Raw genomic sequence first — 24,420 nt, 5'->3', positions numbered from 1 at the left:
GAATGTAGTATGCATCAAGGGTTTAAAAAGTTCAAACCTTTAACTCAGCACATTCCACTTCTAGGAATCAGGTCCAAGAAAATAATCGAAGATGTAGACAAATTATATGCAAGAGTTTTCCCAAACATGTTACTTAGAATTGTAAAACAAAAAATCTGGATTAAATGTTTAGCAGCAGATTATTGGTCAAATAAATTGTGATACTTCTGTAAGAGGGACTACTATACCATATAAAAACATTAAAAATCCTGTGTTTGAGGAATACTTAGTGAGCTAAGGAAATACTTATGAGTTGTTAAGTGAAAAAGAGACGGAGAGGTGCCTGGATGTCTCAGTTAAGCGACCAACTCTTGATTTCAGTTCAGGTCATGATCTCATAGTTTTGTGAGCTCGAGCCCCACGTTGGGCTCTGCACTGACAGCGTGGAGCCTGCTTGGGATTCTCTTTCTCCCTCTCTCTCTGCCCCTCCATGGCTCTCTCTCTCACAATAAATAAATAAACTTAAAAAAAATCTTTTTAAAAAGAAGGAAGCAAAATTATAACATGACTCCAGTTTTACAGAGTAAAAAGATAACATACATTAATGTGTATATAGAAAAAAGACTGAAAAAACAAAAGGCTGGAGGTAAATAAATCAGATATTAAAAGTGGTTATTATTGGTAAGAGGATTATATCTGTTTTAAATTTTATTTATTTTCCAAATTATTTTCTAAAGTTACTATCGTAAAGAAATCCCACCAGAAATACTGCTGGGATAGTGTGTCTGGTAAATTAGGGTTTTGTCTCTGGATTGTCTTAAGAATTCTTTTTTTTTTTTCCCTCTTACTTCTTATGGCCTTAAAAATGGTTGTTTACAATAGTTTATAAAAACATTGTCGGGGGGCGCCTGGGTGGCGCAGTCGGTTAAGCGTCCGACTTCAGCCAGGTCACGATCTCGCGGTCTGGGAGTTCGAGCCCCGCGTCAGGCTCTGGGCTGATGGCTCAGAGCCTGGAGCCTGTTTCGGATTCTGTGTCTCCCTCTCTCTGACCCTCCCCGTTCATGCTCTGTCTCTCTCTGTCTCAAAAATAAATAAACGTTAAAAAAAAAAAATTAAAAAAACAAAAAACAAAAAACATTGTCGGCCTGCTAGTCCCTTTTAATTCTGATTTCATTTAGTGTTCTTAGGTATGTTTTATCCCTTAAACTCCATATTGGAGTATCCTATCCTAGATACATATCTTAGATATGTGTTTGGTGTTACATAAATTATCATGTGAATGCTATATACTACATTTAGTTTTTCTTCCTAAATTTTTAAGTAGTCAGTGTGATTTGTTAGGTTTGTTTTGTAGCTGCTGACCTCTAGGTCTTTCCATGGATTCTGAGTGCTTCTACTTGTTTTAAGGGCTTTAATTATACAGATGGTTATAATCACTGTGTAGTAAACTTGGCTGGCCCATTAACATGTGCTGTGCATGCACATGTTATGGAAAATCTGCCTCTTTTTTTATTTAAAGAATTAATTTTATTCCAAATGTAATTTTCCAAATGTATTTTAAGTGCTAATTAATTCAGTGGGTTGTTTGTTCAGTTTCTGAGCTTGGATAGTTTAGTGTGTCTAATCAGAAACATGCATCTTATATTAGAGTCATGATGAGAAACTGTTTAAAAACCTCAGCGGTCATAGCCAAGTGACATTAAATAAACTCAGTTCATCAATCATCTGCTTCAGGTCTTATAATTCAGTTTTGGGGCCACAAGTTTGACAGATTTGCCATTTACTTTGAAATCTTTACCACTTATGTTTCTAGGAGTTACTTAAACTTTTCATTATGGGAAATTAAAACATAATTGCACAGAATACTATCATGACCCCAGTGGACTTGTCATACAGTTTCAAAAATGATTGGCTCACTGCCCATCATATTTCAGCCCCTCAAAATGAACTGAATTAATTTAAAGCAGATCTAAGACATCATACCATTTCTTCAGAATTAGTTTTAAACATTTAAAGGAGGCTATCTGACCAAGCTTGGCTCAGAAGCTGTCTGTGTTGTTTTGGAGAAGTCACATTCCTTGTATGGGCCTCTGTACCGTAATGGGTAAAACTCAAGAATTATAAGCTTATTACTTTCCTTGTCTCTTACAGCTCAAATAGTCCAAGCATTTATAAAACTTTTATAATTCAGGACTAATATAGAACTGAAGTTGCTAGAAGTTAAAATCCGTTTTCACAAATAGGCTTTCATTTACTGCTTTTTTGAACTTCTGTGAAAAGTTTAATCCTTAAAAATTAAAATTATAATTGTTACCCTCAATAAACCGAACAAAAAATGACATATCTCCATAATGGTTTGCATTAGTTTCATAGAATCTAATTTTAGTTTCTAATTTTAAAGAAATTGTAACAAGAAAATTAGAAGACTTGCACACAGTTTGTGTAGGACATCCAGGTCAGAAACTTTTCTGAATTTTTTGATACACTTTTTGACAATTGACTGTATTTTACAGATTTTTTAAAAAGTTTATTCCTTGTCTTAGAAAAGTTAGATATTTCATTTGCTTCTGTTCTCCATTACCATATTAAAAATTATTATACCAACAGTATTATGGCAATATTAACACAGTGTTTTAAAATGACGTATTTTGAGAGAGAGAGAGAGAGAGAGCAGCGTCCATAAGCACGGGAGGGGGGAGAGAGAGAATCCCAATCAGGTTCCGCACTGTCAGCACAGAGCCTGCCTCGGGGCTTGATCCCAAGAACTGTGAGATCATGACCTGAGCCAAAACCAAGAGTCAGTCGCCTAGCCAGCTAAGCCACCCAAGCGCCCCTTAATGCATTGTTAAAAAAGAAAGTAGTTCACCCTTTCACTCAACCAAAGAATGCCTGTTTTTGACTGTGTGCCAGTATGGTTCCTATACAGTAATAATTTGCCTAGGTTTTTTTTTTTTTAATTTTTTTGAGAGAGAGACAGAGACAGAGACAGAGACAGAGACAGAGCGTGAGTGGGGGAGGGGCAAAGAGAGAGGGAGACACAGAATCCGAAGCAGGCTCCAGGCTGTGAGCTGTCAGCACAGAGCCTGATGCAGGGCTCAGACTCGTGAACTGTGAGATCATGACCTGAGCTGAAGTAGGATGCTTAGCCAACTGAGCCACCCAGGTGCCCTGATATTCTTTTGTTATGGTTATTTATTTTGAGAGAGAGAGAGAGAGTGCGAGCGTGCATGCCTGCCTGAGAGCAGGAGAGGGACATAGGGAGAGAGAGAATACCGAGCAGGCTCTATGTTGTCAGTGTTGAGCCCTTCTTGGAGCTTGAACTCCAGAACCCCAAAACTGTGAGAACATGACTTGAGCTGAAATCAAGAATTGGACACTTAACTGACTAAGCCACCCAGGCGCCCCTAATTTGCTTAGATACTGTTTTCTGATTATTTTCCACTTAGTAAGTGTATGCATGTTCCATGTTGCTGGATAGCCCTTTATTATATTTATCACACTTACCAGTGTATTTTAATCATTTACCTGGTGCTGGACATTTTGGTTGTTCCTAATTTTTCACCATTATGAATAACTCTGCAGGGAACATCTTATGTATAAATGTGCCTCCTTTTTAGTATTTCCTAGGAGTTTCAGAAGTATTTGAATCATTTCATGTATATTTGTCATATTGTGATGCTGGTGTATTGTCCTCCAAATGTTGTACCACTTTACATCCCACGAGAATAATAGCAGCTGTCAGGACCCTTGGTTTCTTCACTTATATTCATTTCTCCTTTTTATTTCCCTATTTCCCATGTTTTAAGTCTCTGTGCTACTTTCTGGGTGTTTTCTCTAAATTTATCTTCTTTCATTCTTTTTTTAGCCATATGTAATCAACTGTTTGACCCAGACATTGAATTTATTTCTGTGACTACTTTTTTTGCTTCCTAAAAGTTTTAATTAGTTATCTTTAAATCTGTTTTTTTTTTCTTTTGTGATATCCAGTCTTGTCTTAGCAAATGTTCTTCCTTTATCTGTTTGAATATTATAAATGTCATTATTTTAAGGTTTTTTTTTTTAGATCAGTCTATTATCTTGAACTCCTTGGGTGTGATTTGTTTTTTTGTTTTTTTTTTTGTTTTGTTTTAATGTTTGTTTATTTTTGAGAGAGAGCGCGCGTGTTCATGCAAACAGAGGAGGGGCAGAGAGAGAGCAAGGCACAGAATCAGAAGCAGGCTCCAGGCTCTGAGCTGTCAGCACAGAGCTGGACGCAGGGCTCGAACCCATGAACTGTGAGATCAAGACCTGAGCTGAAGTAGGGACGCTTACCTGACTGAACCACCCAGGCACCCCCCCTTTTTTTAATTAAAAAAAAAATGTTTATTTATTTTTGACAGAGAGAGAGAGAGAGAGAGACAGAGCATGAGCGGGAGAGGGGCAGAGAGAGAGGGAGACACAGAGTCCGAAGCAGGCTCCAGGCTCTGAGCTGTCAGCACAGAGCCCGACGAGGGGCTCGCACAGACCGCGAGATCATGACCTGAGCCGAAGTCGGACGTTCAACCGACTGAGCCACCCAGGTGCCCCACCCCCCTTTTTTTTTATAAGTTGATTTATTTATTTTGAGAGAGAGAGAGAGAGTTGTGTGTGTGTGTGTGTGTGTGTGTGTGTGTGTGTGTGTGAGGGGAGTAGCTGAGAGAGAGTGAGCGAGAGAATCCCAGGCAGGCTTACCACTGTCATCCTAGAGCCCGATGTGGGGCTCAAACTCAAGAGACGTGGGATCATGACCTGAGTCAAAATCAAGAGTCAGATGCTTAACCAACTGAGAGCCACCCAGGTGTCCCTTTGGGTCTGATCTCTGCTGTTTGTGTCTGCCATCTCTCATGTTGTTAGATTTCTTTTTGTATTTTGTAATTTTTGTTGTGAGCTTTAGTGGGAAGTATCTTCTTTGGAGGTCTCTTATGTTTCTGGGGTTGCATAGGTATCCCTGTGGGTCCCTAAGGGGTATTTTCTTCCAGTGTAGTTTTTAGATATTAATCATTACTGGAGTGTGCTTGTGGGACAGCCAAGGGAATTACATTTCTGGAAGTTGACTCTTTCCATCCCTTATTACATTCCTAAGCCATGTCCTTGTGCTTGTGGGTAGAGTTTGTCCTGGCTTCATCTTTGTGCTGGGAATGGAGTTCTAGCTGCCTTTTTATAGATGTATCTTGGCTCCCGTCTTATCTCGGTTCCTGTTCCCACATCAGCCTAAAAACTAGTCCCTCTGGTTTGGTTTTCCCGGTGGGCCACTCACCTCAGTGCTGTGGGTTCCTCTGTTGCTTTTGGCATCTGCGAAGTTTCCTGTTCTAGTTTTGAGCACTACGGTGTTTTTGTTTTGTTAGGTCTTGAATTTTTGTGTTTAGAGCAGGAGGGGGGCCCTCTAGTGCTTCCGTTCATTCAGTCATCTTGACCTGTCTATAGTGATGGTATGTCTATACTTTCTCTACCAGGGAAAACTTGGGAGAGGTTGTTCCTTGCTCCTGGTCGCCTGGCTAGTAAGTGCTAGAGCTGGGAATCTCAAGTCCGGAGTCTGTGCTCCTTTTGTTCTCCTGAACTTTAATTTGTTTTGGAAGCATTCCCTTACATTAATGGGCATTAGACCTAATATAAGACTCATGAAAATTCATGATGAAGACTAGCGCTGGCTTCTGAGGAGATTCCAGAGATCATCTATTTTTTTTTCAGGACCGATTATTTATTATATAAGTTGTTTCTTTATTATACTCAGGAGGTTAGACATTATAACTGTTAATAATAATCATTAATGATTAGGCATTTTCTGTGTCAGGCATTGTGCTTAATCCTTTGTAAACATTTGACATACTAGTCATTGCTCCCATGCTGTGTGGTAAATACAGCCACCCCCCATTTTGTCGCAGCAGAAATGGAATTGCACAGCGATTAAGTAGCTTGCTCGTGATCACATCGTGAGTAATAGAAGTGCCAAGGCTTGAAACTAGGTATGTTTGATTTCAAAGCTTATTATATTATATTCCTGTTCCGCAGAGCCTTTTTTATTAGTTGTTGAGGGACAGGACCAAGGCTCATGTTACAGATCATATGTTGGTAAGCCTCAGCCCGCAGTAATATACCTCTCCTTGCTGGTTGTTCAAGTAACTAGCTACTCTATATGTTTCCCCAGAGTTCCAGAAGTGAAGGGCAGATGGTTGTCAAAGGGGGTCAGCCTCCGACGATAGGTTTAATGGTATCTCCGTCTGAGGGAGTATGTTTTGGCTGCGTATGTCTCAGTCTAGAGTAAAGAATCCGGTTGCAGCTGGAGGGAGGGGGTCAGAGTGAGGGGAGACCTGGTTGCCTTAGACCTTAGGAGCATCTGTAAGAACCGAGGAGGGAAACCATCGCCTGCACTACTTTGAAAACTATGTCTGGATAAAATATCAGTTTGGGGATTTTGGAAGGTTTCTTCTATTTGTCTACATAAGTGTGGGTTTTTTGTTGTTGTTGTTTTGTTTTTTTGATAAGGGCTATGGAAGAACTTTATTTGCCCCACCCCCCATATCTGAAGTGACTGGAGAGGTTCTAGGTCAGTGTCAGGATTGTTGTGCTTTCTCGGGGCCAGCAGAGGGAGCTCTGTAACAGGTTATGAGTTAGAATGGCATTCCCATCAAATCCCCTTTCTATGGTACGCTTTATTCTCGATCAAGACCATTGTTTATTTATTTTAAAATCTATTTTAAGTAAGCGCAGCAACATTAGGACAGTGTCTTTATTTTATTTAGGTAGGAAATTGGACACCTCATACTTGGCAAAGTTCAAGTAAGAGTAAAATCTGCCAAAATGTCTCAAAATAGTTTAAACTTCCTCTCTCTTCCCAGATTTCTCAGTAGACCTTCACGAGAACTGATGTTTTCTTTCTGCAACATGGTATGATGCAGAAATTTTGGACAAAATTTGTACGATGTAATTTTGCAGCTATCATCGGCTAAAATGGCCCTAACCAAGTAATTAAATAAATTTTTAAAATAAAACTCAAAACTCTGTGCGAACTGACTTGGAGAAAGTTATATGTGTATCAAAGTAAATATTATTAATGGCAGTTTATAGCTTTGTTGACTCTCTCTTTAGTTTTCATCTAATGTTTCCATGTTGACTACACAAAAGTCAATCTTAGTTCTTTCTTTTGATCCATATATATGTGGGTGTGTGTATATATATATATATATATACACACATATATATACATATATATATATATTTTTTTTAACTTTAGATGAAGGAGAGAGAGCATAAGCAGGGGAGGGACAGAGAGAGAATCCCAGGCAGGCCCTGTGCTGTTACTGCAGAGCCTGAGACGGGGCTCAAACTCACGAACCATGAGATCATGAAATCAAGAATCGGACACTTAACTGAGCCACCCAGTCGCCACTGGTCCTTATATATTTTTTCTTTCTTACCAAGCCCTCCAGTAGAGTCTAGAATAGTAGAGGCGGTAGTGGGCATTCTTATTTGAAAGGCTTGAGTCAGTGGATTCAATCTTTCAATCCTTCAGTGGTCCAAGTTCAGACCCAGCCTTTTAAATGAGACTCTGAAAGGGAGTAAGTGGGTGATTTCTATTTAAAACTCGAACATGATTCATAAATTTCTAATTTTTATTCTAGAGTAATGACCACATTAATCTCTTGGAAGTAGAATTTTAAAGTGAATGGCATAAATTAGTTAGGACAACTCAGAAGCATGTTGTGGGCAAATTACTTGATAGTATTATGTGGGGCAAACACTGTGTATTTGTAGTTCCCCAGAAATTCCTAAGTCTCATGAAGGCCCCTATTGTTGCCGTAAGTTTCTTCATGTTAAAAAGTCCAGGCTCTTGTTGAAATGATTTTATTTCAACACTACCCATCAGATACAATTTTGGAGCTGCATAAGTTGGAAATTCTTGACTCACAGCCTAGTTTCTTTACACCTGCAGCGGTTTGGAGGGGATTGTTTTAACATTGCCTCCCTTGTATGTTCTCCATCTCATTCTCCCTGACTGATGATCGCATATGCAAGGGTAGTAAATAGGACGTAATGTACTGTGTGTGTTTTAACACTTCTTTTACTACAGTAGCCTTACTGTGCAATTTCTTTAGAACTATTGTCAGAGAATGTTAAGTGTTCATGTATTTTTTCTACTCACAGCATTGTCTGAGAGTTCTACACATGCATTGGTATAGTTATAGTACCAAAGCTAAAACTTACAACACTTTGTTAGAAATGTATCTGCTCAGTAAGGGTAAGAGAAAGAAAAAGGGATCATGGAAAGAATATTAATTTTTGGAATGAGAGTCCTTGCTTTGAAACTTGCTCAGAATCTCATAAATTTCGTTCAACTTTGGCAAGTTACGTCCTTTTTTGAGCCTCAGTTTCCTAGTCTAAAAAAATGGGGCATAAAAGTTCCTACTCTGTAGAGCTGGTAAGATGATATGGAATAACGTATGGAAAATACTTAGAATGTAAATGCTTCAAAATGGTGAGTTGTGTAAGTTTATGAGTCTTTTAATGAGTGACAGTGGCTTTTTAATTGGACCTGAAAGTTCCTTCAACCAGGGCTACTTTTTTGCATCCTAATTCCTTTTCTCTTGCTAGTTATGTTTTTTTTATGTTTTTATGTTCTCATTCTTGGCATTAATGGTGTTTTGTAAGTGCCATCTCTCTGAGCACTGGTGAACTAAAACCATGAAAATGGTTGAACTAAAGTAAGGTTACCTGTCAGTTTCAGTAATGTTTTAAAAATGTGCTGAGGGGGGGAGAGAGAGGGAGAGAGGGAGAGAGGGAGAAAGAGAGTGAGTGAGTGTGCATGTTTTACATTCCTTGGCAATAAGATAGAGGTATTTTGAGAATCTGTTAAATAGCTCAAAATGCAAGATGGCAGATTTTAAAGAAGGCTAGACTTCGGATCCACCTGAACCTTCCTTTGTTGAGTTCAAACTGTTATCTTAATCCTGTGGAATTTTTACTGACTGGATTTTTTTCTGTCCCTGAACAATAATTGCTGTGGTTCACTGTGTGTTTATCAGAATCTTTCTCCTGGGTGGGATTTAAGGTAGAAGAGCAGACATCTTGGTCCTTAGACTTTTCTCATGGTTGCACAAATATTCCAAGGTCAGGGGCGCCTGGGTGGCTCTGTCGGTTAAGCGTCCGACTTCAACTCTAGTCATGATCTCAGTTTGTGGGTTCAAGCCCCACGTTGGGCTCTGTGTGGACAGCATGGATCCTGCTTGGGATTCTCTCTCTCCCTTTCTCTGCCCCTTCCTGGCTTGTGCTTTCTCTCTCAAAATAAGTGAACTTTAAAAAAATTACCTTAGAAAAATACTTCAAGGTCATCCTGTAAAGTGGAGACTAAATCCTAATTGTTTGTGCAGTTATTCTAATTCTGTCCAGATGTTGGGCTCAATTTTATCTTTGGAAACCATTAACATTCTTGATTCTTTTGGGATGAGCCAAAAGGCACAGACACGTGGTGCCTGAAAATTCATTCGAAACACTCTGCCAGATCACATATTAGGATATGAAAGTACCAGATCTCAGTGTAGCTTGGGTGAAGGGCTCAAGGCCTATATTTTTGGGAAGATAAGGTGCTCCATTACAGTTAAATTGGTAAAAGGAGAGAGAGCCAAGAATAGCCGTGGGGGGAATGTATTTTCCAGGAGAGGGCAGTAGCATGAGAGTAATGAAGAACAAGGAAAAATGAGTCTTAAAAGATATACTTCGGCTCTTACGCTTAAGAGGCAGATAAATCAGTTTTGACTGGTTAGGGAATATATTTCTCTGGTGCTCTAAGCTGTTCTGACTTGCTTACTCTTATTCAGCAAAGAAATGGAGCTGCATTTTAATCAATTTAAATGGATCTATATAGAAAAAGTAGATGATTCTCATAACTGTTTATGGTCTAAAAATATCAATTTGGAATCAGTATTTGTTAACAATAAATATTTAATGCCAACCAAGAAGTATTTATTAGGTAGTCACAATGTGTTATGCCTGTGTAGTGTATAAAAACCAAACGAGTCCTTTTCTGCTGACCAGGAATTTATAGGTTAAGAGGGAAAGATGACATTTGTCATTATCGTTGTCTAATACTTATGGAGTGCCTGCTGTACTATAACTGTTCCTTGTAGTTCCTTATATGTCTGGGGCATTACCCTAGATATTTTGGATAGTGGTATTTGATGTTGCCATAACTTACATATGCAGGTAATATAACTAGGCAAAATGCTGGGTAAGTGGTGCAGACAAGTATTAAAGGTTTTGTGAGAAGGAAAGCAAGGACTTAGATGTGCAGAAAGACTGAGGGAGACTATTTTAGGCAGGTGCAAAGTCAGAAAGTAAACATATACATTGAATATTCAATTTGGCTGAAGTGGATTTTGACTGGATGCTGGAGGACCTTGAGTGCCGCACTGAGAAGTTTGAACTTGGTAATTACTGTTGGTAATAGGGTATTTTAAAGACATTTTGATCAGAAAAGTGATAGGACAAGGTGGCTTTTTAGAAGAGTCACATGGATAATTTGGAGCTTGAAAAGGCTGGACAAGGGAAGATCAGTTGGGAAATTTTTGCAATAACCAAGATATGGATCATTCTCACTTGTTAACCTCCTATATCTTTTTAGATGTGTACCTCTTTTGCTCCAGTTAGTAATTCTTTGAAATTTGGGTTCAGATTTCTTTGAATAGATATGTGGCAGCTCACCAGACTTAAATAACTAAGTACCACTGCCCAGAAGTCATGTCAATTTACATAAGAGGCAATTGCCAAAATTGGTGAACTGGAAGAGTTATTCCAGTTGGACTCCAGGGAATCTTCTAATTTATGATTCCAGCAATTCTCAGTGATTTCAAAGAACATTCAAAGGAATATTTATGGCCCGACACAGAAACTTGGATAATAACTTGTGTAATGAAATGAGTTAATATGTGGAAGACACTTAGGTGCCTAGTAACAAAAACAAAAACCACACAAAGACCAAAATCTAATAAAGGTTAGATTAAAAACCAGAACAAACAACTCTCTGATAAGGCATTTTATTCCATGCCAGAAGAAAACATTTGAGAGATTACTTGAGTTTTTTCCTTGCAAGTATTCAAATATGAAACAGAAGAAAATGCAGGCTCTGTGTACTTCTCTAACTTAAACAGAATGTATTACTGTTAAGGTAGAAAAGAGTTATTACTGTAGAAATTAAGGGCAGAGTAGTGACCATTATGGTTTACTTAATGACAGTCTTAAAAACGAACGTAAAAATGAAAGGGCATTAAGTTTAATGTCTAGTAGGTGGTCATTCCATAGGAAAAGACAGGCTTCAGTCTTTGGTCAATCTCTTTCCCAATTTTGACTCCCCTGGCATTGTGTCATAGCTCAAAGGAATCTAGAAATAAAAGTAAACTGTAGGGGTGCCTGGGTAGCTCGGTCAGTTAAGTGTCTGACTTCGGCTCAGGTCATTGATCTCATGGTTCATGAGTTCGAGCCCTGTGTCGGGCTCTGTGCTGACAGCTCAGAGCCTGACGCCTTCTTTGGATTCTGTGTCTCCCTCTCTCTGCTCCTCTCCTGCTCACACTCTGTCTCTCTCTCTCTCAAAAATAAATAAAAACGTTAAAAAAAAAAGTAAACCGTAGAGGAAAGAAGTCCTTCTTTTTTTTTTAATTGAATTATTGTTTTTAATCTCTAGTTTTTTTAATAATTTTTTTTTGAGGGAGGGTGTGCGTGCAAGTGTGTGAGCGGGAGAGGGGTGGAAGGCGAGGGAGAGAGAGAATCTTAAGCAGCATCCGTGCCCAGCGTAGAGCCTGATGCAGGGCTTGATCTCACGACTGTGAGATCATGACCTGAGCAGAGATCACGGCCTGAACCTAAATCAAGAGTTGGACGCTTCACCAACTGAGCCACCTAGGGACCCCTAAAATTGAGTTATTGATATATAATTCACATACCATGTAATTTACTCATTTAAAGTATACAATTTATTGGGGTTTAGTATATTTACAGAGTTTTGCAGCCATCACCACAATCTAACTTTTAAAAATGTATCTTTTTTAGTTGAGATATAATTCCCATATCATAAAATTCACCATTTGAAAGTTACAATTCTGTGGTTTTTTTAGTTAACAAGGTTGTGCAACCATAGCCACTGTTGAATTCCAGACATTTTCTTCACTGCCCCCCCAAAAGCCACAGTGCTGTTAGCAGTCACTTCTTATTACCCCCTGCCCCCATTCACGGGCAACCATCATCTGCTTTCTGTCTCTATGGATTTGCCATTCTGGACATTTTATATAAATGGAATCCTACAAAATGTGGCCTTTGTGTTCCGTTTCTTCCTCTTAATGTTTTCAAGGTTCATCCGTGGTGTAGCATGTGTCAGTGCTTCATTCCTTTTTAATGGCTGAATGATTCCATTGTATGGATAATACCCTGTTTTGTTGACACTCTAATTTTAGAGAATTTTGATCACCCCTAGAAGAAACTCCATATCCATTAGCAGTCACTTGCCATCCTACCCACTCACCCCATGGGCCTGGGCAGCTAATCTACTTTATGTCTCTACAGATTTGCCTTTTCTGAACATTTCATACGGAGGCATAAAATATGTCGTGTTTGGTGACTGGCTCTTTGAACTTAGCATAATGCTTTTAGGGTTCATCCGTGTATCATGTATCAGTATTTCATTTCTTTTTATTGCTGAATAATATTCCACTGTATAGGTATTCCATATTTTATGTATCCATTCTTCAGTTGATGCACATTGGCTTGTTAGGTCTTTCTCCTTTTATATAGCATTTTTCAAAGAAAAATAAACATGGGATACAGTTGCTTATGAATTCACCCCTGGTCTGTGAGTTTAGACAGATCCTCCATTGAGCTTGCCAGATGCTGCTTACAAAGAAAAATGGGTCAGTCATAGTATAAGAATTCATGCATTTCCTGTGTCAGATCAAAGAATCAGGGCAAGAGACGGCCATTTAGAAAGTTTGACTTTTCGGCTCTGTCTGTTCTCCCTACGGCTTCAGGTTTCTGGAATTATCATTCAGCGGAACGTCTTCATTTCCTGGGATACATCTGAAAAAATATCCCAGCTCACATCGAAACAAAAAGCCCACCAGCCAGCTGAAGCCCTGGGGACAGCATTGCCTTTAATCAGCTTGGACTGATTCTCTTACACTTTTCAGTACTGACAGGCTGTTGTCCAGCACACTTGATTATCCAGCTCAGGAGCGCTAAAAGAGAAGTTCAAAGATAAGGTTACTGGGAAAATCCCATTCCCTCAGTCTTTCTACACTCACCTTAATGGCAGTTCTGACATATCAAGAATTTTCATTTCAATTTTAGAGAATTTGCAGTATGAGATGCAGCTCACCAGACTTAAACTGACAATCCCATTCTTGTTGGTAACTAGCTACGTAATCTTAAGCAGATTTCTCACCTGTAAGGTGGAAATAATACATACCTCAGAAGATTCGAGGATTACGTGAAATGGTATATCATCTACTGCTTGGTGCCTAATAAATGCGGGTCCTCCTCCCTCCTGCTTCATTTCATGGTGTTCATGAAGTTTGGATAGGACTGTCATGCAAAAGTACCTAGTAAAATGCCTGAAACTTAGAAGATACTCAGTAAATCTTAATTGAATTTGAGAGGTACCTGGGTGGCTCAGTCGGTTAAGCATCCGACTTCAGCTCAGGTCATGATCTTGATCTTGTGGGAGGGCATTACCAACGGGCGATGACACTGGGAGGGAATTCTCATGGACGTTTTTTGCAAACGTTCTATCCGAGATACTAATTATTACAGTAATACAGATCTGTTTACTGAGAATTATCAGTCTACAAAATCAGAGTGAAAACAGGTACTATAATCACAGTGTTAGTAAGAAAATGTTGGTCACAACAGGAGTGCTGACTGATCCATGTGAACTTAATACGGAAGCAGTCTAACACAGAGGAAGAATATTGTGATGTAGTCAGTTAATTTCTGGAACCACTAAATAACAGGAATCACAAATACACCTAACTGTTTTTCTTTTTTGAATGCATGCTGTTTCTTGCCAGTTGAGTTGGCTTCTCCTACTAGTAGATTCATTCATGTCTTCAGCTTTACTTATATAAAACATTTTTATAACCAACATCTCTAGATGATATCTTTATTACAGTTTGGGCCAAGAAAAATTTGGTCACCTCTTCCATCTGTTTTAAAAAAGACAACTTCTCCCCTGCCACCTCCAAAAAAAACCCCACTAACAACAACAACAAAAAACTCAAAGAGTCAGAGACAGTCTTGTCACAAGTATTTGTTGAGTCCTAACTACTTTTTGCTTTGGTCTGGTCTTTGGTTTATGCCCATACACATCTAAGCTGTGGCATATTTTAGATTAGTGGTTATCAAGTGTGATAATCCCTCTGGAGATAAGAACTTCTTTTGAATGGTTATCAGTAACTGAGCATAAATACGTTTTCATAAGTTACTGCCAACTCATAGAATTAGGAAATTTTCGGAGCTGTAAAGGGGCGTGGGAAATAATGGTCCAGGGGCCTCTTTTTGTAGATTGGAACCTATGGTTTTCCCAGGATTTTATAGTTGGACCAAAATCTGGATCTTTTTAAAAAAATATTTATTTTTGAGAGACAGAGCATGAGCAGAGGAGGGGTGGAGAGGGAGGGAGACACAGAATCGGAAGCAGGCGCCAGGCTCTGAGCTGTCAGCACAGAGCCTGACGCGGGGCTTGAACTCATGAACCGTGAGATCATGACCTGAGCTGAAGTCAGAGGCTTAACTGACTAAGCCATTCAGTGCCCCTAAATTCTTTAAACAAATTTATGGTACTTGTTGCCAGTATTTTCTTCCAGTTTGTCATTTGTCTTAGCTTATGTATGTGCTTACTAATTTTTGAAAATGTATGATGTTTTCTTTACATAAAAGGTTTTTATTTCTCCATTTTTCATTGCATCTGGGTTTTTGTCATAGGTAGAAAGCCTTTTTCCACACCCAGGTTTTTTTAAATTTTTACATTTATTTTTATTATTTATTCATTTTTGAGAGACAGCATGAGTGGAGGAGGGGCAGAGAGAGAGGGAGACACAGAATCTGAAGCAGGCTCCAGGCTCTGAGCTGTCAGCGCAGAGCCTGACCAGGGGCTTGAACTCGTGAACCGTGAGATCATGACCCTGAGCTGAAGTCAGACACCTAACCGTTGGGCTGAGCCACCCAGGCACCCCTTCCACACCCAGGTTTTAAATGCATTCACACAAGTTTTCTTACAGTGCTTATAGTTTCCGTTGTTACAGTCAGAGCTTTTACCCATTTGGAGTTTTCCTGGTTTAAGATGTGAAGTGTGGATCCAATTCAGTGTTTTTCCAAATAACTAATTGTTTGGAAGCCATTTGGGCTCTCTGTTTTGTTTCAGGACTTCCTGTCCTGGTCAGCTGGTTGGACTGTCTAGCCAGGAGATTCCATATGAAAGGACACCATACACCGTTTGTGCCAGGAGATTCTGTATGAAAGGACACCGTGTGCTATATGTGACAGCTGTCGCTAGCACGGCCATGGTTACATGGCTCCAGGAGGCTCTCTAAGTACTCTTTGTCTGTGTGTGGGATTTGTGGAGGCTTGCTGCACGGTTGTTCCTGGTCTCAGAGGGGGGAACCGATCAAAAGTACTTGTCGACAAATCCAAACCACTTCCACTTCTACAGGTTTTATTTTGTTGCAGTCCCTTCAGAAGTAGATTATGAAATGATACCTTACATTTAACTCAACAATTAAATAAAATAAGCGTGCAGAGCCCTTAATGTGGTACCTAGAACAAACAAAACAACACACACACTCACCAGATAATCACTGATCTTAGTAAATACTGTGTGTAATCCCTCATTAGTGAGGAGGCACCAGTGAAGTAGGCTTTGGGCAGCATCTGGAAGTGGGCAGATCTAGGAATGGCTGCTCTTGAACTTGGCAATGGTAAAGTGAGATGACAAACGTCTGAGAGGCAGTCAGGGTGCCTGCTTGACACTGGACCAGGGGGTGTCGGGAGATAAGGTTGCATGGGACAAACACTTGTTGGTGTTTCTTTTCTAGACCCCTCCCCATCCACTTCTTAAATTTTTTTTCAGTTTACTTATTTATTTATATAGAGAGAGCACGAGTGGGATAGGGGCAGAGAGAGAGGGAGAGAGAACTCCAAGCAGGGTCTGTGCTGTCCGTGCAGAGCCCCACATGAGGCTCGAACTCCTGAATCGCAAGATCGTGACTTGAGTCAAGATCAAGAGTTGGAGGCTTAACTGACTGAACCACCCAGATGCCCCTCCCCATTCATTTCTCAAGGCTTTGAGCCTTCTGGTCTTTTTTCCTGGTTACTGGGGAAAAGGGCAGTATAAACCCACATATTCATGGAAAGCACTGGGAAAAAACTTCTGTACTTCCTGGTATTAGAATACTAATTAGAAGTACAGATTACTTTGACGTGTGAAGTAGATACATTCAGCTAGCTAGGTTGTTAAGTCGTGCCAGGTACAATTTTTCTTTTTGCCCTTGTTACTAACTAGTGACTGACTGCTGTTTTCATACCTGCTGCCTCTGCTGTGTAACTGCCCTGCCACCTAAGTGCTGATTCTTCTTCAGGGATGTTTGGGGCCCAGCCGAAGCCCCCCTCTACCAGTCTTCCCTGACCATGCCAGCTTGCAAGATCTTTCCTTCTGTGAGATCTTGAGATCTACTTATGAGAGACAAACCCCGTTAACATTTTGGTATATTTTCTTCCAGTCTTTTTTTTTCCCCCCTACATATATGATTTTACAGAGTTGAGATCATTCTGTACATATAATATCGTATCCTGTTTTTAACTTTTAGCTTTATTGTAAACCGTTTATAAATAAGATTTTTAAAGTTACGTAATATTTCCTGGAGTGGATGGATTATGATTTATTTCTATTTGATTTTTCATGCATATTTTTCTTATTAGTCCAGTCCGATCATGAGTTTATCAAAAGGGAGTCACCCTATTGTATCATTCCCCTTCTCTACTCCGTTGGCTCTAGAAAATGTTGTCTACGTAGATGACAAGTAAATATTTTTGCTTGCTTCTCTGTTTTAAGTCTAAATGTTACAGGAACATGTTGCCATCGGAGACCCCCAAAATACTACTTGCATCTTACTCGGGGTCTTTACATCACCCAAGTCTCTCCATCCAGAAAAAGGGGCCCTGGGGAAGTATTTGCATGTATTTGAGGGGGGCCACAGTCCTCTGAAATTCCAGGAGAAGCATTTGGAGTGAGCATTTGTGCATTTCCTGTGGTTTTTACTAGATTCTCCTCAGGGTCCTTCTCTAAAAAAGCCACTGACACACAGGCCGAATGAAGGTCGTCTGGAGATGGATGTATCCATTAAACTTATCTGAGGTCGAAGATATCATTTTTCTCCTTTTGTTGTTCTTGGTTTTCAGGAAGGGATGAGACCATGCAGCCTGCAAAACCATCGTTCCTTGAATACTTTGAACAAAAAGAAAAGGAAAATCAGATCAATAGCTTCGGCAAAAGTGTACCTGGCCCCCTGAGGAACTCCTCAGATTGGAAAGTGCCGCAGGATGGAGACTATGAGTTTGTAAGTAGTGCTGGAAGCCACTGGTTCTGTCTGCTGGGCAGAGTTATTTGCCACAACACACATCCAGTTCTGTCACTTCACCAAAAGCGCTAGAGCATTTTCTTTTTTTAAAAAAAAAAATTTTTTTTTCAACGTTTATTTATTTATTTATTTTTTTGGGACAGAGAGAGACAGAGCATGAACGGGGGAGGGGCAGAGAGAGAGGGAGACACAGAATCAGAAACAGGCTCCAGGCTCTGAGCCATCAGCCCAGAGCCTGACGCGGGGCTCGAACTCACGGACCGCGAGATCGTGACCTGGCTGAAGTCGGATGCTCAACCGACTGCGCCACCCAGGCGCCCCGCTAGAGCATTTTCTTGTGCAGTGTAAGCCTCTGGCCATTGGCCATTGCACTGAGGGCCTCATGGGTTCGAGACGACATCTTCACTGACATTTGAGTAGGTCTGGGTGTAATGGCATCTTCTTTGCTCTAAAAATCCTTTATTCACTTGCCATTTGTCTTTTTGTCGAGCTTGGAATTCTTAATGGTAAAAGAAATCCTCATCGAGTAAGGACCCACATTTCTAGTTGATTTGGGATTGTGACTTTATAGTTAAGAATTACACTGGAGGGCAGTTCATGCTGGTGTGTGGTGTCTTTTCTGTTTTGCTAATCATTACCCTAATTTTAGACTCTCTGAGAGGACTATTCTGAATGTTGCCTGAGGATGAATATTAAACTGTTCCAAAGTTTCTTATGAAAAACTGGGTGTGTTTTTCCTTTCTCTGCAGTGGAACATTCTCCCTCAACCACAGACACGTGTTAATGTTCACAGAGATTCAGTGAGCAGAGGCAATAAAAAATTGGGGGAAAAAGTAAGCTAAGGAGTCTGCATTCCTTTTTTTGAACATTTTTAGAAAAGAATTTTCTCTTTAGGGATTTTTAACTTTTACACTCTTAAATTCTGTCGTCATTCTGATGTTGCTTATGAAAGAATTTGGATTGGACATTGTGGTTGGATTCTGGGAGGCCTTTCTGGCCCTGTCTTTCTACTCTCCTACTCACTGGCCTTGAGGTAATGACCTCCTTATCCCATATATAATTTCTACCACTGTACAGTAGCAGGAATGTCATCGTGTGTGCTAACGGTGACAGAGGTCATTTGAGCATCAGAATAACCCACCTGAGGCTGTTTTACTATTGAGTCCCTGAAGCCCTGTTAGAGCCCGCTTCATGTGCCTTGTCATCTGTTCATTCATTTACTTCTTCAGCATCACGTGTTCCTGTCAGCTATTCACTCATTTGTTAGTAGACTCGTGAGATTTGAATTATTTTGGCGATTCGGTGTTGCCCACGTGGTTGCCTTCAGCGTATTTGTAAGGACTGATTTTCTCGGTTGAGTGAGTCTCTAGGCAAAGATGAAATAACTTCTGGATACCGGATACCATCAGTGTGACAGAAAGCTTCAGAATCCTCAAATCTGTATTCCTTTTCTCAAATCTGTAGTGTCCTTTTCTTTGAAAAAAGTTAGTGATCCCGAAATTCCGGGCATTTATATCACTGTTTTTGGATCGGTAGCTCCAGTGTTGGAAGAATTCTCTTCTCTCTGCCATAGTTTTCCCATACTAGGATTACTGGCTGAGAAGTTGTTCTGGTGGGCAAGCTGCTTATGCAGAGAGGCTTTCTTTCATAGGTGTTTAGAGAGCATGCTTTCCATTCTGGGAATAGGCAGCTGCTGGAGGGAGTGGCCACGAGCGCCGCGAGTAGGTGAGCACATTGCCCAACCTGGACTGTGCCTGCCCCGGGTGGGAGGAGGTCCTGAGACTCCCTCTACGCAGAGCTTGTAAACTGGCAGCCTCCGGCCCACAGACCTTTTTGTGTGCCTGTATTGTGTTTACAAACCTTTGAGTAGTTGCTCAGGTTTCAAAATTGAGAGCTTTTAGATAAAATGGTGGATCGCTGGCTTATTTTGAAAACTTGGAAGACCTGACCATAACTGTCTGCAGCTGCACAGCAGCTGCCCTTTTTAGGTCTGGTTCTCAATGTCTGGCCTCCTTTATTCATGTGTATTGGCTGACCTGTCTGGCATTTAGGGGCATTTGACTGGGATTCTTGCTGTAAATCCTTAGGATGAGTATATGTCCACATTGTACCTGAACCAACCTATCCTACCATGTAAAATTTTATTCTACTTTTACTGTCCAAATTTCAACAAAACTTTTAATTTCTCTTTTAAGAGAATCTCAGACCAAGCAATGAAAGAAAGTTTAGGTGGGGTGTACATGAGCTGCTGTTTCAAAAAGTACCAGAGAGCAGATGAAAATGATTTTTAACGCCTTCAAGTTCTTGCTAGGTAGCTCTTGCCTTAATCCCAAACCGAGCATTTGAAATAACGGCCTCAGACAGTTTCTTGAAGAGTCTTCCCCAGGCCAGCAGCATTGGTATCTCTTGGAAACTTGTTAGAAATGCGGTTTCTCAGGCCCCACCCTGGACTTTGTGAATCGGAATCTCTGGGGGCAGTGCCGAGTGATCTGTGCTCTAACCAACCTTACACTCGATTCTAACTTGCTAAATTCTGGTCTAAAGGTTTTTAGAGTGCGGTATAGCTTTTTTTCTTTCCTACTGGCAGTATAGAAATTCAGAAATAAGGATGTATTCATGATTTATTAGCCTTGCGTGATTTTTTTAAGTTTCTTTTTTACTCTCCTTTTGCGTCTCCTGTACTCCTATTGGAGTTTCCAAAGAAGCACATAAAAGAAGGAAAATATCCATTAAAAAAAATTTTTTTTTAATGTTTATTTACTTTTGAGACAGCATGAGCAGGGGAGGGGGAGAGAGAGAGAGGGAGACACAGGATCCGAAGCAGGCTCCAGGCTGAGCTGTCAGCACAGAGCCTGACACGGGGCTCGAACTCACAGACCACAAGATCATGACCTGAGCCGAAGTCGGATGCTCAACCGACTGAGCCACCCAGGCGTCCTGGAAAGTATCTGTTTGTAAGTGACATTTGGCAAAGAACAAGCCAATTTGTGGCGTGAAGAAAGTATTCTGAATAATTTCACTGAGTTTGTAGAAGGTTGTGTGTCAGACTAGCTAACATGTCTCCTTCAACAATCTCTTAGAGACACTGATTTCCCAGGCATTTAACACCATTTAGCTATGAAATTTAATACATTTAACAGGTTTTAATTATGAAAAAGATACTCTCTTTCTTCCTGTGAAGGCAGTTGCTATTTTGAAATGAATTTTTTTGCCCAAAATGGCAAATAGGAAGTAATTTTGTCAGGAGTGGTAGAATTGGATACTGACAAAAACCGTCATATTTTCATCTGAAATCGAATACTTTTGCATTTCTAAAATGAATTAGCTTATTTGCCACGTTGGAAAAGCAACAAAGGTTTCCTTTAACGTGTAATATATATTGTGATTAAAGTATAAATAAATAAAAGTATAGTAAAAGATGCTTGAAAATGCAATATTCTCTAAAATCGGCATTTCAGAGTCTGTAATAAACACATTGCAAGCAATGAAAGTTGCTTCAAGGAGAATTCAGACCCTCCCATTTTGCCGTTTGCAAAACCACAAAAAGCTGTAAGCTTAAATCCAGTTTGACTCACGAATCTTCCAGAAACACACTGTAATCTTTTAGTCTAAGGTGGCTCGAATGCCAGGAGGGGTGAACAAGACAGATGAGGCTGGAGCTTGCAGCGGTGAGGGAGACAGACGTTAGGTCAGATAATCTATCTGTTCAGGTAATAATGGCATTGAAGGAAAAAAAAAAAGCCACAGTAAAGAGATAGCATGAGAGAAGGTCTTGCAGAGCAAGGAGACATTTACCAAGACCTGAATGAAGAGGGGCAGCACGTACAAAGGCTCTGAAGCCGGATGTGGTGGGCGTGATGTCAGGAGAGAACGAAGCCCGTCGTGGCGGGAGCAGAGTGACATGGTTGATAGCAGCCCCGATGTAAACACTTCGGTAATTATAGACGTGTGAGCGCGTTAAAATCACCTTGGGATCAAAATAACAGTCAAAATCCAGCTAAATCTTGTTAATAAGAGATAATAACGAAAATAAAATATCACTGAAAAGTTTAAAACAAGAAAAAGACACACTCAGCAGAATCCTCGCTGAAAGGAAGTAGCTGAAAGAATATTAACATCAGATAAAATAGAATCTAAGACATAGTGCATGGGAAAAAGATAGGTTTTCTATTGCTAAGAGCTGTGCTTGGTCAGAAGACCTAAGTCGTGCACTTCTGTAAGTATGTATACTTCTCCCAAATTGCTAGAAACACAGGTGGCAATGAGAAAACGGCAGCCATAGATGAAGGCGTAAATTGTCTTCTCAGAATTGGACATTTCAGTTAAACAAACAAACAAACAAAAACAGAGGACTACAGTTAACAAGGTTGATAAAACCGAAAATAGGAACACTTTTCAAATCTCTATGACACTTGGAAGACATATATGGAAGAGTCACAAAATTTGACTATGTTTTAAAGTGCTCAGAAAAAAATCCCATAAAGAAATCATACAGGCCACGTTCACAGACTATAACACAAGAAAATTAGAAATTAACAATAAAATAGCTAAAACCACTTTGTTCCATTTGGAAACGTAAGAGTATATCTCCAAATATTTATTGTTTTCAAGATAAAGTAGAAGTTGTAAACTATTTAGAAATGAATTACAAGTACCCTGCAGGGTTCAGATCTGTAAATTAAACCTATAGGATGCAGCAAAAATGGTACTCTGAGGAAGATTTATAGCCTTAAGTGTGTTTTCAGGATATAAGAAAGACTGAAAATAAGACAAAATAGGATAAAGGTAAAAGCAGAATTCGGTGCATTAGGAAACAGACAACAGAGTTGTCAAAGTTGTAAAACTAAATGCTGGTTCTTGGAAAGGACCCACGCATGACAGATTCGATCAAGTTGAAGAGGAAGAAGGTCCCAAAAAACTGCAAGAGAGAAGGGAAGAGAGAGTTACTAAAGATAGAGGAATGTCAGAGTGGGAAGAGAATATTACTATTTATGATGTGATGTCTCTACAATTGAAAACCTAGGTACATAGATGTCTAAAACATAGGCCAGAGTTACTTCCCATATGGAAATGTAAGATATCAAGATGTTTTTGAACCAGAAGGACAATGAGGTTGGACCTATACCACCAGGCGTCAGATCGCACAAAACCACAGCAATGAAAGCATTGTGATAACTGGCATAAGAATAGAACACAGATTAGAGGTGTAGAGAATAGTCAGGAAACATATCTGTGTATATATAGGAGTCTGTGTAACAACGGTAAAATGCAAAATAATGTAAACAGTGTGATACCATTTTTGTTTTTTAATAACCACAAAACATGGTACATATTTCTGCGTATATGCACACAGGTGACTGTAGAGATAAAAAACAGCATATGAAATGATTTGATGAGTCATTACCTTTGAGAATGTCAGTTTTAACTGTTTTTACAGCAAGAACGTATTTATTACTCCTAAACTATTGCTTAAATTTGAAAAAAATAGAATGTTTTAAAAAATTCTGCATAGGTTTTTCTGTGTGGGGTTTTGTTTTTTTTTTTAATGTTTATTTCTGAGAGAGAGTGTGAGCAGGGGAGAGACAGAGAGAGAGAGAGAGACAGACAGACAGACAGACAGACAGACAGAATCCAAAGCACACTCCAGGCTCTGAGCTGTCAGCAGAGAGCCCGATGCAGGGGTCGAACTCACGGACCACAAGACCATGACCTGAGCTGAAGTTGGATGCTCAACCGACTGAGCCACCCAGGTGCCCCCCACCTTTTTTTTTTTAACGTTTATTTTTGAGAGAGACAGAGAGACAGAGCATGACCAGGGGACGGGCAGAGAGAGAGGGAGACACAGAACCCAAAGCAGATTCCAGGCTCCGAGCTGTCAGCACAGAGCCCAACGTGGGGCCTGAACCCATGAAACGCGAGATCATGACCTGAGCTGAAGTTGGGTGCTTAACCAACTGAGCCACCCAGGTGCACCCCCACTCCTGGTTCTAGTCTAAATAGAGTCAGCCAGAGCTTCTGCAGATCTAAATGATCTAGTACTTTTCAGTCTTAATAACTTTATTAAGTATTATTGATTATTAGTTCTTGGTCTGTTAGTTTTTGGAGTAAGTTTCTTATTTATTCAAATGAAGTTGTTTCCAGATTTCTTACGACTCGTTCTACAGAATTGATAGTAGTTGCCCCCCACGTTAACTCAGTCTCTATTCGTTGAAGCCCTCTGTATGTATACTTTGTGTGAATAGGCAAGGCTGAGAGATCCTTGACAGCCAGGACTGATTTAACTCATCTTTGTATTCCTAACATCTAGCAATTGCCTGACTTAAAGTTAGCACGCTATTTTTTTTAAGTTGATTTATTTATTTTGAAAGACAGAGAGAAAGTGTGTGAATGGGGGAGACAGAGGGAGAGGGAGACTGAGGATCTGAAGTGGGCTCTACGCTGACAGCAGAGAGCCCCATGGTTAGCACACTATTTTGATTATACTGACACAGTCTCTGAATTAATTCAACAAATACAGTCACTATCCTGAGAGAGTTGATAGTGTAGCAAAAATCAAATCACTTTGATACATTGTGCTAATAATAGCTTACATTTATTGAGAACTTCCTATGTGCTTGGCATTGGACTAAGTCCTTCCTATGTATTAGCTCAGTCCTTGTAACTTTCCCAGGAGGCAGGTAGTATTATTGCTATTTTACGGATGAGCAAAGTGAGGCTTAAAGAGAGTAAGTAATGGCTAAAGTGGTACAGATGGTAAGTGGCACAGCGTGGATTTGACCCAAAGCAGTTTGGCACCGGAGTCCATCCTCTTAAC

At 40.0% G+C, this 24,420-nt stretch overlaps 1 protein-coding gene across 1 annotated transcript in view; it reads left to right on the top strand.

Annotated features, from left to right (window-relative positions):
• The window catches only part of STK4 (serine/threonine kinase 4), a 93,291-nt gene that overhangs the window by 34,024 nt on the left and 34,847 nt on the right, over positions 1 to 24,420 (top strand). Inside the window, exon 10 of the mRNA XM_043602285.1 lies at positions 17,428 to 17,585. Within this exon, the coding sequence (XP_043458220.1) occupies positions 17,428 to 17,585 (158 nt within the window). The remainder of the gene's footprint in view (positions 1 to 17,427; positions 17,586 to 24,420) is intronic.

The sequence above is a fragment of the Prionailurus bengalensis genome, chromosome A3, assembly GCF_016509475.1.
Source record: "Prionailurus bengalensis isolate Pbe53 chromosome A3, Fcat_Pben_1.1_paternal_pri, whole genome shotgun sequence".
In the NCBI taxonomy this organism is placed as follows: domain Eukaryota; kingdom Metazoa; phylum Chordata; class Mammalia; order Carnivora; family Felidae; genus Prionailurus; species Prionailurus bengalensis.
The sequence above is the reverse complement of the archived record's forward strand: the minus strand, read 5'-3'. Positions and strand labels throughout refer to the sequence as shown.